The sequence below is a fragment of the Sminthopsis crassicaudata genome, chromosome 4 (assembly GCF_048593235.1).
Source record: "Sminthopsis crassicaudata isolate SCR6 chromosome 4, ASM4859323v1, whole genome shotgun sequence".
Classification (NCBI taxonomy): Eukaryota; Metazoa; Chordata; class Mammalia; order Dasyuromorphia; family Dasyuridae; genus Sminthopsis; species Sminthopsis crassicaudata.
Window position 1 is genome coordinate 458,281,401 of NC_133620.1, and position 11,565 is coordinate 458,292,965.

At 43.1% G+C, this 11,565-nt stretch overlaps 1 protein-coding gene across 1 annotated transcript; it reads left to right on the top strand.

Annotated features, from left to right (window-relative positions):
• The first annotated feature begins 7,298 nt into the window (after positions 1 to 7,298).
• On the top strand, positions 7,299 to 11,184 carry CHCHD2 (coiled-coil-helix-coiled-coil-helix domain containing 2). Its single transcript, XM_074263973.1, has 4 exons — positions 7,299 to 7,638; positions 9,475 to 9,718; positions 10,205 to 10,370; positions 10,838 to 11,184. The coding sequence occupies exons 1-4, from the start codon at positions 7,589 to 7,591 to the stop codon at positions 10,846 to 10,848; spliced, it is 471 nt and encodes a 156-aa protein (XP_074120074.1). The 5' UTR covers positions 7,299 to 7,588; the 3' UTR covers positions 10,849 to 11,184.
• Positions 11,185 to 11,565: the final 381 nt, after the last annotated feature.

Below are 11,565 nucleotides of genomic sequence, written 5' to 3' on the forward strand. Positions count from 1 at the left end.
ATATGAATGGAAATAGTGAAACGTATTATTGGTAGGATGTAACATGTACACAAGGAATGAATTCAGATCATATATAGACAATAATTTATGAAGTAAGCCATTGTGGGAGATACACCTTAGCTTTAAATACTTTTAAGGAAAATTTGGGCAGAAGGCTGTGTGGTTTTGTTCTCCCTAATAACTGTTCATGTTCTACCTTTCCTGATTCAAAAATATTCTCTTGAAAGGAGGACTCAAAAAACAAAATAAGCTATCTGGTAGGTTCTAACTGCTCCCCTACCTTGGGTCTTGTCTTTTTCCTTCTCTATTCCAAAGATGTCACTGCTATGTCAATTTTCTCAGCATCTGTGTAACACAGTGCACAGAGCACTGGGCCTGGAGCCAGGAAGACTCCTCTTCCTGAATTCAAATAATGGCCTCAGATATTTATTAGCTGTGTGACTGGACAAGTCATTTCACTCTGCCTCAGTTTCTTCTGCTAAATGAAGCTGGAGAAGGAAATTGCAAATTACTCCAGTGTCTTTGCCAAGAAAACCCCAAATGGGATCACTCAAAGTCAGATATGACTGAAACAATAAAACAATTTTTAAAAGCATTGTTTGTGTCATGAAGCTTCTTTATGTAAAAAGCTGTAATGGCTTTCCAGATGATACTCTCCATCATCTGGTCCTGTCCCAAGTGGCCAACCTTGCCCAAACTCCGACAGCTTCTTCCCATCCATCTATCCATGGGCTTCCTTACTGGACCCAGAATATATTTCCCTGAGTCCCCCCCTTTACCCCTTTTTTATCTAGCTAAATCTGATCTGATTAAGGTGTTTTGCCACCCTGGTTCCTTCAAGGTTCCCTTCAAGCCATCTTGGATTCAATTTGTATACTTTTATGTTTAGAATTGTACATTTTCATGGCACCCCCCCCTCCATGTGTGAAATCTCCTGAAGGGCAGGAATTGTCATTTTTTGTCTATATCTCCTGGATTTAGAGGCAGTGTGCGTAGAGAGTTGGCCAGATTTTGGAAAGGGGCATTTTAAGTCAAAGTGACTCATATTGGTTAGGTAAATGACCTTGGGAAAGTTGGTGCTCTTTAGTGGAAGGAATTGCCTCATCCAGGAGTTCCCTAACTCAGGGCACAGCACATTGGCACATAGAGAACAATTAACAAAAGTTCATTGATTGGTGGTGGGAAAATCTAAGCATGCCAGCCCCCTACCTAGTAGAAGGAAACCAGTATACTTATTTCAAACAAAAAAAAGATGGGGAGGGGAGGATGAGGATCGGGTTCTAGTATGGAAAGAGCTGGCCTGTGGAAAAGGCTTTTATGATCTTTATTTTTTGATTATTAAACCAACAAACTATTGGATGCCTACTCTATGCCAAATGCCGTGCTAGGTGCCAATATGAATACAAAGAGAAATGAAGTTGCTGTGAGGAAGATTTTCCTTGACTTCAAGCCCAAACCATCTTAACAAGCAGATCTACTGAATAGTCATAAAAGATTTGGCATAGAAAAATAACTTTTCTCCCCAAACTTCAATAGTATTTAATTTTATGATTACATGTAAAGACAATTTTTAATATTAACTTTTTGAAAGATTTTGAGTCCCAAATTTTTTCCTTCCTCCTACTCTATCCCCTCCCCAAGATAAGCTATCTGATACTGTATACTTGTGCCTCACATAATACATATTTCCACATTAGTCATGTTGTGAAAGAAACAGAAAAGGAAAAAACTACCCACACACACACCTGACCAAAAGTGAAAACAGTATGCTTCTGTTTTCAGACTCCATCTACTAAAGCATTTACTAAGAAATGATCCAAATGGATAATCTAGTGATAAATGAATATATTACAAAAGAATCAGAACATGGAACGTATTACCTATCAGACATATAGATAAAACAATTTATGAATAAATCAGTGTTATGAAGTATAAAATGGATAATTTTGATTACATTTAAGTTAAAAGGATTTTCTACAACCAATCAGTATAGCCAAAACTAGAAGAAAATTAGAAAACAGGGGATATGTTTATAGACACTCTCAGATAAAGGTCTCATTTCATAAATATATAAAGAACTTTGTCATTTATAAGAATACAAGTCATTCCCTAATTGAAAAATGGTCACAATATATGAGCAGACATTTTTTTATGATGAAATCAAAACTCTTAGGAAAAAATTCTAAATTATTGATAGAGAAATGCTAATTAAGAAAACTTTGAGATATATTTTGCCTATCAGAGCTGCTAAAAAGGATAGATTCCCTTCAATTGGGAAATGACTAAACAAGTTAACACGTTAGATTGTGATGGAATACTACTGTGTTAAAAAAAAAAATGAGCTGGTTGATTTTAGAAAAAAACATGGAAAGACTTGCATGAAATGAAGTGAAATGAGCAATCCCCAGAGAATGTTGAACATAATAACAGAACTATTGTCCTGAGAACAATTTTGAATGACTTATTATAAATCTCCAAATTAACTACAAAACTACAAAAGACCTAAGAAGAAAGATGCTCTTCACTTCCAGAGAAAGAAGTGATAAATAGAAGTATGTATAATGTGGTTTTACACATGTGTGTCTGTATGTGTGTATGTGTGGGAGATATACATTTAATCATATCCTTCTCTAGGTAGGGTGGGAAGGAAGTGAGAAAATATGTACACAGCAGTGAACAAAAGAAAACTTAGAAGCATAGAAAAAGCAGAGTAGCTTTGAAAACAATGTATAGTATTATATAGTATTCAAGAAAAAATAAACAGTCTGAAATGAAAATTCATGGTCTTATATTAGTCTATGTTGTGTTGTGTACACTGAAAAGATTTTAGGCTTTGTTTTGTTTTTTCTTTTTGTATTTAAGTTCAAAGTAAATAAAAAAATTTTTTTTTAAAAGTGAAGTCAATAAGATGTACAAAGGACAGTGTGGTTAACACTTTTTCCATAAGGGCCTTTTGGCAGCCCAGTGATGTCTATGTTATTAAATGCATAAAATAAAATATCTAAGATTACAGAAACTAATTATGTTCAAATATAGTGATCAAAACATTTTAATATTTTATTTTTCCCCAGTTACATAAAAAATTTTAACAGTTTTTAAAACTCGAGGTTCCCGATTCCCTTCCCTTCTCCCCTCTTCCCTCCATTGAGAAGGCACAAGTTATGCAAAACATTCCCTAAAAAGTCATGCAAAACATTTTTTAAAAACAAGTCTATGGAATATGTTTAATTTCATATTATTGAAACATATATATTGCACATATATAACATATATGAGATTGCTTGCCATCTTGGGGAGTGGGCAGAGGAGAAAAAAATAGAAATAAAAATCTTAGAAAAGCAAATGTTGAAAACTATTTTTACATGTAATTAGAAAAAAATTTAAAAATACTATTAAGTGGGAAAAAAAGTTCATGGGACCCCAAATTAAGTACCCTTGCCCTATAGTGGTTTCCAAGAGATCTTGAGTGAAGGAGGCTGCCTAATTCTTGAACAGGTAGAGGGAATCCTTTTAGTTCTGTGAAGACTTCCTCTATTGGAACCCATAGCTACAGCTGCAGCCTTCCCCCCCCCCTTAAACTAGATCAGTTATTTTTTGTATCATTATCTTTGGCACATATTCCTGTCATCTAACAATCTTATGTGGGTATGACTTCCCTCTTCCAGAAAACCTCTTACCTCCAGATGATTAGGACTATAGATAGTCCTGTAGACTCCTGATACTTTTTAGGGGACTCTATAATGTGCTTACATAATAAAACAGCTTTTTGGGTTGCCATCCCTCTGAGACACGAAGTTTTTTTTTCTTATATAAACTTTTTCTCTTCCTCAGTAATTTGAACCTGTGCTTATGCATTTATTGTATTCATTCTCCAGCAACATTGGATGTCAGGCCCTTTTTAAAAATAAGTATGTTAGACTTATTGGAACTTACAAAAACAGGCAGTAGTCACAAACATGACACTCCTTTTTCTCTCCTGCCTTAAATGATCATTTCTATGCAAAGGACTCCCTGAGTTTTATCTCCCACTTCCACCTTTTCTGGTCCACATTTCTAAATACCTGGCAAGTATACTATAACCTCATCTGCCCTTATTAGCCCTCACACTCAGTGTGATCACTTAGCTCAATCTCTCCTCTTTGATACCCTTTTCCCAACTACCCTTACCATGCTTGAGCAGACTGGATAACGACACAGGCACAAAATGGGTCTGCTGCCCTTCAGTCTAGTGACACCTATGGACCTGTCTTAGAATTTTAAAATGCAAAAAACCCAAAACACATTGGATTATAAAGGAAAACAGTTACATTAAAATGCAATTAGAAAAATAATTTTTAAAACATACTGTTTTTCACTTTTTTGTTTGAATCTTCTTGCATAAATGTCTTATGGAAATGTTTTATATCATTGCACATATTTAATACATTAGATTACTTATAGTCTCAGGAAGGAGGTATCGGGAAGGGAGAAATACAATTTGGAACTCAAAAGTTAAAAAAAAAAATGTTAAGAATCATTTTTATTTGTATGGAGGGGGAAATAAAATGATTTTTTAAAAAGGCTATTACTCTAGGTGATTTTATCAGTTCTCATGCGGTTTTTTAATCCTATTAATTATGCCCTTCCAGATATACATATTTAGTCTCAGGCTTTCTCCTTGAGTTTCAGTCTTGAATCAACAACTAATTGCTGTTGGACCCTTCAAATCAAATGCCCTGAAAAACTCCCAAACTCAACATGTTCAAATAGAATTATCTTTCCAAATTCTTATTTTTATTTTCTTGCTGAGGCAATTGGGGTTAAGTGATAGTTACATAGCTAGGAAGTGTTGAGTGTTTGAGGTCACATTTGACTCCTGACTTTAGGGTTGGAGTTCTATTCACTGCGCTCCTAGCTGCCCCAGCTTTCCAAATTCTTTAGTAATCAGGGTTTAGTTCTTTGTTTTCTAGGTTGAAATTGTCAATTTCATTGTTGAAGGTGGAATTTGAACTCGGTCTTCCTGACTCCAGGCAGAGCTCTATCCTTTGAGTCACTTAGCTCCTCGACTTGTTTTCTAAAGATAACATCCTCCTCCTAATCTCCCAAACCCATAATCTTGGTGTGGTGTCTTAACTTCTCATTCTAATTCCAAGGTACCAAATCTTGCCATTTTTGCCTCCACAAAATCTCTTGTAGCTAACTTAATTTTAAAAAATGATCTCTTCTCATTGCATGTCCCCCTCCATTTTTTAACAAAAACAAAGAATTAAACCCGCCCAACAAACTCAGAGAGCAGCAAAGTAACCCCTCCCCCCACTAGCCATGTCCGAAAGTCCAAGTCTCATTCTGGATTTTAAGGAGGTCAACCCCTGGAGCAGGACGTGATTCATGCTCAGGCCTCTGGACTTCCATTGTCTCATTGTGAGCATATTTCTAAAGACTCTCAGAAGTGTCTTTTCTTTAAAATGTTCAAATTTTGGTCATTGCATTCATTGTTTCCTCTGAATCTGTCATTTCTCCATTCTTATGCTACAATATCACATAACTTTTTTTTTTAAATAAAAGCTTTTGATTTTCAAACCACATGCAAAGATGGTTTTCAACATTCACCCTTGCAAAACCTTCTGTTCCAAATTTTCCCCTCTCTTCTCCCCCCCCCCTCCCCAGGCGGCAAGTAATCCAATATATGCTAAACATGTGCAATTCTCTATACATATTTCTACAATATCACAGGAAAAATCAGATCAAAAAGGGGAAAAAATGAGAAAACAAAACGCAACTAACAAGGAGAAAATCCTGTGCTGTGATCCCACGCTCGGGCCTCCCAGCGCCGCGTCCCGAGCGGACTCTCTCCGCTCTCTCCGTCACAAGACATTTCTATACCCGATCTGTTCGGCGGCTCCCTGATAACTGGGCCCCAACCTCATATCCATTTTTGGCTACCGTGAAGAGAGCTGCTACTAAAGTTTTTGTCCGTATGTGTGCTGAGTCCGCCACTCCGCTCAGGCTCCCATCGCCGTCTCCTCCCTGTTCTCCTTCCACTGCTTCTTCGTTCCATCCATCTTCTGTAGGACACCCGGGCAGAGCTGACGGTCACTCCCCTCCTCCTTAGCTCCCATGGCTCCCTACCGCCCCAGACCACTTTCCTTTGACTTTTAGCATCCCTGCACCTGGTTCTATGCTCATTATATAACAGCCATGTGGACGCTTCACATACACTGGGTTCGGTTCCCACAACTACCCTCGAGGCGGATGCTACGAAGGTCCCTCAGCGTTAGAGCCGAGGTGGCTTCGGGTCCCGATTCCGCGTACGGCCTGCGAGCCACTGGCGCCACCTAGAGGCCGCCTCCTGCGCCGCTGCCCCCTGCCTCGGCTTCCCATAACCCCCCTCTCGGGCGCCATCAGCCCCCAAACCTCTGAGGCTCCCGGTGGCCTGGAGTGCCAGGCTCCTCCGGACGGCCCTCCATTTATAGGCTCGCGCAGATGCGCGTCTTCTCCTGATAGAAGGGACGTGGGCCCCCCCGGAGCTGGCGAGGCACCTGGCACATAATGGGCACCGACATTTGGCGACTCCCATTGTCACATGGAGCTACTGACCAAATCCGGCCGATTCTACCTTTCCCCCACTTCCCCCGGTTCCGGTCTCCGTCTCTTGCCACTTTCCCCTTTCCGCCTCCCTGATTTGTTCCTCCCTTCACCTCCCCACGTTAATGCTCACTTTCCCGTCTCGCAGTTGCTCTAACATCATCGCCAATCCCCCGACAGTCCTGGAGAAATGCTCCCTCTTTTCCCCTTCCCTGGGACCTCTGAAACTCAGCTCGTCTCCTTATTGAAAAAGCCGTCCTGGGCCGTCCCCTTACACTGACAGAATTACTTCTCTGACCCTCGAGGGCAGGAATCGGTTTCTGGGTTTGTTTTCCCCCCCATATGATCAGCCCCGAGCATAATGGCAGGCACACAGCAGGCGCCTAATAAATTGCTTATTGGCGGAATGTTCCTACAAGTGGGCCAGTCCAGCTAGAACTATTGGGGGAAGGGGATGGAACAACAGACCCGGCCACAGGTCTTCGGGACCAGGGTTAGGCTGCCGAACCCGCACCGTGGGGGGAGGGATACGAAGAGCTTTCCCACAGCCGGTGCAGCTCTGTCCCTAGAGTCAAAGACCCCGGGGTAGACCCAGAACATTCCCAGAGTACTTCCAGCACAGACTCCGAACCTCGCGGGCCAATCCCACCTTTCCCCGCTCGAAGGAAAGGATCGGTAAACCCATTTCCGGGATCAAGCCGAACGGCGGTTGCTGGGTAACGACGCCTACTTCCGGCTTACGAACGGCTCGTCAAATGACGTTCAACGGGCGCTATGCGAGACTCTGCCCCTCTTTCTAGTGACCTTCACGATGCGGTCAGAGGGGGGCGAGCCGGAAAGGCCTTGCGAGAGAGACGATGATTGGCTGGTGGTGGCTCGAGGAGGTTGGCGGCCGTTGATTGGCCGAGGGCGCGCAGATGGCTGGTCCCTGATTGGTTGGGGACTGTAGACAACCACCCCAAAGAGCCGCCACCACTATTCGCCTCTCACTTCTCCCCAGGACCTCTGCCCCTAGGAGTCGAATATGCCGCGCGGAAGCAGGAGCCGGACCTCCCGGGTGGCCCCACCGGCCAGGTAAGAGACGAGGCGACGCCGGGTGACGAGACCGTGGCGGGGTGGCTCCGGGGTAAAGCCAGAAGGCGAAGAACGGGAGCTCGAAGCGCTGTGACGCAGCCGGGAAGGCCGCGGGAGGAGGGGCAGCTGCTCCTTGGGTTCTCGTCGTCCCTCCTCCACTCTTCTCGCGGGCCTCTAGCTCCCCTCGAGGGCCATGTGATTCACGAGGGGGGGAGGGGAGAAAATTTCCAGCAGTTTCTTGGAGGCCCGGGCTGCGCAGTTCATCTCCCGGCTCTGGGGAGGTTGGGAGGAACGAACTAGGATCGGACCGCGGCCACACTGACCCGGATCTTGAACGTCCGGGGCATAGGGGTGGGCCCCAGAAGGGCGGATCTCGGACCTTGTCCCGACCGTTACCACCCGCTCCCGCCCCGGGCCCATGCTTTTCCTCCCGAGCTTTTGGGCTTCGGGCCTTGATTACTCTTAATGACTCAAAGGCTGGATGAAGAAAATTGAAAAAGAAAAATCTAGTTTCAAATAAATTGTAATGAGATTTCTGGCGTTAACACCGGGATGTAAAGTCCCCTTTCCCGCAACCCCGAATAATCATTCCTGGCCCTTCTCCCCCTCCCCCCTCCGAGCGCTCTTGTCAGTGATCTCCAGGGACTCCTCTCACTATTGGGAGAAAGCCCAAATCTCTGAGCCCATCCTGACTCCCCTCCCCCAGTTCTCTCGTCAGTGTCTGGAGCTCGCTCCCACCTCCCTCCAGCTTCTCCGAGCCGCAGCTAAAATACTGCCTCCCTGGGTGATGATTTCGGATTTATCCTCTCTGCGTCTCCCCCGCAGCTGCTTTTGCACTCCCTCCCCCGTCCCCTGCCGCCTTAGACCGACCTCTAGCTCTAAAGCAGCTGGTACGTAATAGGTGCTTAATAATAGTAGTTGACCAAAGAAACCAATTACGTTGACTTGCGGTTATCAAAAGAAAAAACTCAGTTCATGGAAAATGAACTAAATTAAGAAGCTTAAGTTTTGGTTTTGAATTCTTGATCAGGTCCTAGAGCCAGCATCCACAGCTCCTGTTGCCCCATTTGGGGAAGGTCCTTGCCTTCCTGCTCTGCAAACGCGGGATTGCATTAGATTGGAGGACTTTGCTGCTTCCAGTCCTTTGAGCCTAAATGAAATCCACTGCCTGATTGGGTCTTGGGGCCACCCTCAGTCCCATGGGACTTGAAATACTCAACCAGTGTTATACAGGACCCTAATGATGGATGTCTCCTGCTTGCCACAGGGAGGAGAGTGGAGTTTATCTCCTCCTTGCTTTTTGTGGTTGGTTTTAAGAGGCATGATCTGTTTTCTGCCTGAAGCTTCCAGATTGCTTTTGTGTCTCATTTCATTGAGGCTTCAAATTGCTTTATCCTATCTATCTACATAGGACGGAGAATCTTTTAAAAAGGGGGAGGGATAATCCAGTGACAGCCATTAATTGAACCCAGTTCTTGATCTGTGAACATTTTTCTTTTATACCAGAAAGATTTTTGAGGTCTTTTACTAGTATGGAGGCAAATATAATTCCTGGTTTGGGACTAGAGGTATAAATACTGTTTAATATGATTATGCTTTTAAAAAGTTTTTTGTCAATATCTTTCATTTTTATATCCCCTATACTTTCTTCTTTTCATAACTTAATACAAAATCACCATAAAACCCCAGTGTTATTGGGGTTTGCATAGCAATAATAAAAACAGATGATATTTTAAATAAAGATGCAGGTTATTCAAATGGTAAATGTTCAAGACTCTTTCCCTTTGCTAATTATCTTGGTCATTTTGTAATAGCATCTTGTCTGTCTTTTTACAGTCGGGCACCCCCCATGAGAGCTGCACCTGCACCAGCAGCCCACCCTCCAGCAGCAGTCCCACCATCTGCAGTTGCAGCTCCTGCTGCTGCACCCAGGCAGCCGGGTTTGATGGCCCAAATGGCTACCACCGCAGCTGGAGTAGCAGTGGGCTCGGCTGTGGGCCACACTATTGGTCATGCCATTACTGGTGGCTTCAGTGGTGGGAGTAATGCTGAGCCTGCAAGGCCTGACATCACCTACCAGGTAAATATGTCCAGAACATGCTATGTACATGCCTCATTCTTCTCCAGGACTGTCTTATTTCCTTATTCAGTAAGGGGCATTTATCAGAGGGCTCTGGTCATGTTGCACCTAGGATCGTGAGGTATCAGACTGTATTAGAAATTAAACTCATTCATCTTCCCAAAAGGGGAGATTTTAGAGGTTAGTCCTGAATCATTTCCTCAGTTTCCTTTTGGATTGATCTTTAAGTGCTAATTGTCTTAGAGCTTTCAGCCTTTTCTTGCCTTTGAGTCTTTCCCTTACTCATATGTTCATTCTTCTGTGTTTTGTGGCCTTAGTTGTTCCTCCCTCTCTCTGTCTCTCTGTGTCTTTTGTAGGAGTGTATAAAACTCCAATCTAGCCATCATCTAGTCTAATTTAAAAAAAAGAAAATTGTTTGGGTGGTGATCTTTGAAAAGTATTTGCTCAAGATGCCTTTCTCCAGTATCTTAAGTGTTGTCTTTTCAGGAGCCTCAGGGAGCCCAGCCAGGGTACCAGCAGCAGCAGCAGCAGCAGCAGTTCAGCCCCTGCCACTATGAGATGAAGCAGTTCTTGGAGTGTGCCCAGAACCAGGGCGACCTCAAGCTATGTGAGGGCTTCAGTGAGGTGCTGAAGCAGTGCAGGTTTGCAAATGGTAAGCGCCAATGCGCCCTGGGGCCTCCCTTTCTTGTGTTCTGAAGGCATTGTCAGGAGGGCTGCTGGGAAGCCCAGGGCCTCTCCTAAGGAGAGCAAGCGCTCTGAAAAGAAGTGATAGCAGACTGCTTTTGTGAGAGCTGCCTTTCTGCCGAGCACAAGGAAAGCTGAGCTGTCAATAGAAGGGACTGCTGAGGGCAGGATGGGTTCCCTGTGGTTAAGGTCCTCAAACTGAGCCTCTTATCTTCTGTGCAGCCTTCTGAGGCACGGGGGCTGTATGACTAACCTCATTATGCCAGGGAAAATGGGGGCTCAGATCAGATGACATGCCTATGACAGCACACAGTGAGATTTGAACTGGGATCTGCTGGGCTCTCTGCCACCACCTGGCCAACTGTGTGGGTTATGATAGTGCTAGAACTTCTGAAGTTGTTAGTAAATGTAATATTCATCTTTTTTCTTTTGTAGGATTAGCCTAATTGAGACCTTCAAAAAGAAGAATGAAAAAAATCAACTCTGAAGACCAATCTAATTTAACATAATTCATAATTGGTAGTGAAATGATAAAGAAAGATGAGACCATCCCTACTTTGTTTCTTTTGTCTATTTATCACTAATGTCCTTTTGTTTCAGAACAACCTTCAAAAGAAAGGTATTCCCACTGGAGAGGATAACATGAGATGATATAAAATGTTGCAATGAGGCAAATGCTTGTGTTCTCATCTAAACGAATGATTGTTATGTGAGCTCTCAGCAGAGTGGCTTGAGTCATTGTGGCTAGCAATTCAAATAAAGTTATTTCCTCCTGGATATGACATCTGTAAGTGTGGAAATCAGAACTTGATTTATCTTTGGTTGGGGGAAAGGGTGTGATAAAAGCCTTAGAAGATACCAGGTGGTCCTTGTTCCTTATTAAAAGTTTATTTAAAAGTTTGGGGCAGAATTGTTCAAAGGAGAGAGAGCTAGTGGAAGCTTTGTCACCAGAGAAAGAGAAATGGATCTTTAAAAACCTATGAATATTGGGTGGATTCCTTTGTTTTCATTCCTGTAGTGGTGACTTTTTATTTCTGAGATGAGGCTCAGTCTGTGGATCCTGCCATTCACACGTGGCTTTTGTGAGCTTTGTCCAGCCCATGAGATCACAGGATCAGCAAGAAAACTGATTCTGTTCTTGTCAGCTTGTTGGTGATGAAATC

Bases quoted from the DNA above. Each gene is read 5' to 3' on its own strand.
- CHCHD2 (XM_074263973.1), top strand. From the start codon at position 7,589: ATGCCGCGCGGAAGCAGGAGCCGGACCTCCCGGGTGGCCCCACCGGCC. The intron at 7,639-9,474 runs GTAAGAGACGAG...GTCTTTTTACAG, and splicing joins CGGGTGGCCCCACCGGCCAG to TCGGGCACCCCCCATGAGAG. The intron at 9,719-10,204 runs GTAAATATGTCC...TTGTCTTTTCAG, and splicing joins GGCCTGACATCACCTACCAG to GAGCCTCAGGGAGCCCAGCC.